This window comes from Gavialis gangeticus, unplaced genomic scaffold (genome assembly GCF_001723915.1).
Source record: "Gavialis gangeticus isolate Ggan-Ray unplaced genomic scaffold, GavGan_comp1, whole genome shotgun sequence".
Classification (NCBI taxonomy): domain Eukaryota; kingdom Metazoa; phylum Chordata; order Crocodylia; family Gavialidae; genus Gavialis; species Gavialis gangeticus.
The window spans coordinates 35,333,322-35,337,058 of NW_017729032.1; the positions used below are offsets into that span (position 1 = coordinate 35,333,322).

Sequence of the window (3,737 nt, forward strand, 5' to 3'; positions counted from 1 at the left end):
AGGGGAATTTAAAGGAGACTATGCAATACAGAGAAAGGGACTGCAATTTGCTTTTGTGGCATGGCAAAGTCTTCTACAGTTACCTAAACACCTTTCTCCTGCTGAAACTGCGCCGTAATCCAATCTGGTGCTGGGGAACTACTGGATAGCTAACAGTGCAAGAGTGATGGGGACAGAAGAGTGCAAGAAAAACAGTTTGCCTCTGTAATAGATGTACGCTGCTTACAAATTTAAAAAAGCCCCAACAAAACAGCAATTTAAACTGGGCTCACCCAACATCTGTATAGATCAGGTGTTTCAGAAGGGCTTTTTGGCACTTTTATCTAATAGCTGATTCAATCATCTGATCTATACAGATGCTGCAGAGCGGGGTTGAACTAACCCACTGCCTCTTCTGGTAAAGCACTTTTTTTGCGGGGGTGGGGAGGAGAGGGGGAGGGTTCATGTTTGTTAGCAGCCTAAATCTGCCCCCCTGCCCCCTCCAAGAGTGGGGAGTCCTTGCTTCTGCTCTCTGCTGCCAGGGTTATTTCCGTTTTTCTGACTGACAATTGTCTAATGCAAAATGTGTGGGTGGCATTGGAAAAATATTTTTCCCTGTGCATAACTTATACAAAAAAAAGGTAGAAACTAAGCATAGAACCCCACTGCCATGTTTACAGTATGAGAGCTAAATTGTATTTCATTTATCCGAACTACAGTTAGAGTAACTTACCCGTATAGTTGTTGGAAGTGTTGCTTGTTGCAATTTCCTTCCACTGGCTCATATATCTAAACATGTGAAAGGAAAAAAGCATTCAATTTAATGATTCAGTAATTACCCAAATCTTGAAAATTAACATAGTGTTAACTTTATCTTATCTCAACCAGTTATTTGGAAAGTTAAACATATCTCCCAAGAATCAGGGCCTCAGTATCAAATACCTAGACTTAGAGGTGGGAAGCTTAAGATCTTTCATGGATAATAAAGTCCTTCAAAAGAGAAAGAAATGAAAAGTACATGCTTACTCTCCATAGTCAAGTACATTTGTCCATTTCAATAATTCATCCACTTCCCATTCCATTACATCCTGTGCTCTTTCTTTCTCAGTGGCATCAATAATGCCTTCTGCAGCTCTCTGGATTAAGACTGTAATGGTAGGGTCACCTGTTCTGACCCACAGGCTTCCTGAGGAATACCTAAACAGTGAAACAAAGTTACCTTTTACTATACACTGCTTAGAACAGTAATTGCTTTCTGACTGAAGATGGTGCTATATCCTAACACTGTCTCTCACCCTAGTAACAGGCTTATAATGCACATGAGGAACTTTAATAAATCTAAAAAACAGTTTATAGGAACACAAATATGTGAATAGAAACATGCACATTAGTCATCATTAACCATTTATATGGCACTCTGATTTAACTGACATCATAACCATGTGGTAGGGTCACCCAAATACCCTGCAGAAACCTACTACCTACAGAACGGAAACTCACAGCAATCATACACCCTCTGGTGCCACTTATCATTCCACACTGGGACCTATAAGAAAGATCATAAAACAATTCTACTTCATGAGGGCCATACCTGGAGAGAAATATTCTCTACCCACCTCCACCAGTGGCTTTTAAACAACCTCTCAAGCTCATCCCTCCCTCCCCAGCCCCCGATCAACAACGACCACAAGGAACAAGATGCTGCCTAAACAATAAATACAAAAACACTTGCAATACAAAAACACCTGCCACCTTGCCTGCTGCTAGTACAATACATACACCCCACAATGAAGCCATCAGAATTCATGGATCCAACACATCTAATCACAGGATGTGCCAAATCTCACTCAAAACACCAAATGCCCTCATAGGAGCTATGTAGATGAAGATAAACACTCTTGAATAAGCATGCAAAGAAAAATGTTGAAGGACAGAAACATCCAATCTCCAGTAGAAGAATACTTGTCACAGTCCCTGTCTTCAAACAATGGACCTGGGAACAAAAATTTGTAACTTAGTGTCCAGTAACGTTTACTGGACACTAAAAGCCTTGGACTAAACACAGACAGTAGGCTTACAGCACGTGACACTTTACCTGCTCCATCTGCTAACATGACCACACTTCATAGGTAATAACAAATATCTTCCCTTTGGAATGGTCTTTTTTTACATAACAAGGTTTTTTTTTTTAATTTAAACTTCCTTTTAGTTGGTTTGTACCTACTTCTAATAACTTTGGATCATGGGTTTACTGCCAACTTTCCTCCAGGTAACTATGCTTATTTACATAACAGCCTTAAACTAAAAATCACTGTTTTATCTGGCATTTAGCTTAAACTGTGCTAGCTTTTTTGCAGGACCTGAGGGAGGGTGCATTGCATCCACAAGCTTGTCTAATATCTCGCCTATCAACCTGGTCCCATAAACGACATTACCAAACAACTCTTGCTTCTTTCTTACAAATGGACAGAATTTACAGACATAAGCTTGTGTATATCACATTTAAAGGTAGACTCCACACATTTTTGGTTCATCGTTTTGATATCAGCTAAATAGATCTGCTCTTCTAAAGAAAATTTTACAAAAATACCCCAAAGATCATCTCATTGACCATGCTGTGAAACAACTTCTGAGATGTTTGATAGTGTGGAGGAATACTACCCAACAATTTGTACACTGAATATCATATGTAATAAAGACAGACCTTTGCAGCGATCTTTTCAGATGGTTCTGTGAAACAGGACCTAAAAGAGAAGTTCTCAGGACAAGATTCTCTTGAGGGAGACATGAATTTCTTTGAGCAATATCTTTTATTGGACCAATTGTGTAGTTGGGATAGTTAGACAAGCTTTTGAATGCAAGACATTCTTCTTCATGGCTGCATCATCTCCTGAGAGAGACATTTTTACTTAGGTCAGATTGATGGGGCAATTAGTTTGTTCATGTGTTTTTTTTAACTTTCCTGTTCTTCTGTTCTCTTATGGCACATTGCAGGCTCTTGAAGGGCGGGTTCTTTTCACTGCAGGGGATGGATACACTGCTGATGCCCTTGCCTCTTCTAGTCTCTTCCTAAGGCACATTATAAGGCTGTTGAGGAGGTGTGTTGATTTTGTTATACTAAAGCTTTTTTTTGGATATGGGTGTTATTGAGTGTTTTTGGGTTTAGATGCGTGTGAAAGGCCAGAGTTTCTGTGAACCCGTTTGCACAAATATTCATTACATGACTACCTGTGATTGCAAAGGACAGGGGTCAATGTTCCCCTCCAGTTCTATGTTTCTCTATTCTTTTATGTTCCTGTGTTAGCAAGAGTTAAGTCATGTCCTGTTTCACAGTTCATTCACAATGCCTTGTTCCTTTATTTTCTTGTCTGGAGATGTGATTTGAGTGTCACCTTGCAAAGGTATTTTCAGGCTCTGAGAGGATGTGAGGTGTGGGAGGAAAAAATGCTAACTAAATTGTTAGATATTTTTAGTAAATTATTTTGCCTACCCTGGATGCTGATCACCTAGCTCGCCCCACTGCCATTGTCCTGTAAGGAAGACTGAGACAGCTTCCTCAGAATTGGTCCTCATTTTTCGTATCTTTTTGCTTTTTTAAAGGGTGGAATTCCTGTTGAGATCACTACACTAACAGGAACAATTGGGGAGGAAAAACTATTTTTAGTGTTAGGCCTTGGGTTGGTCTGACACTGTCAGGCAGTGGGCTGCTTTTTAGCACCTGTCTTAATTCCTTTTAGAACGGTCTTATTTGGTTGTAT

General features: G+C 39.8%; 1 protein-coding gene across 4 annotated transcripts in view; it reads right to left on the bottom strand.

Moving 5' to 3' along the window:
- The window catches only part of CUNH11orf65 (chromosome unknown C11orf65 homolog), a 64,122-nt gene that overhangs the window by 34,062 nt on the left and 26,323 nt on the right, over positions 1-3,737 (bottom strand). For 3 of the 4 annotated variants that reach the window (XR_002098889.1, XM_019524371.1, XM_019524370.1), the window contains exons 7-8: positions 1,006-1,176; positions 713-768 (exon numbers count right to left, since the gene is read on the bottom strand). Coding sequence is in view for 2 of the 4 variants with exons in the window: in XM_019524371.1 (XP_019379916.1) it covers positions 713-768; positions 1,006-1,176 (227 nt within the window). In the remaining 2 variants the exon portion in view is untranslated. The remainder of the gene's footprint in view (positions 1-712; positions 769-1,005; positions 1,177-3,737) is intronic. The other variant, XR_002098890.1, reaches the window with a different exon arrangement.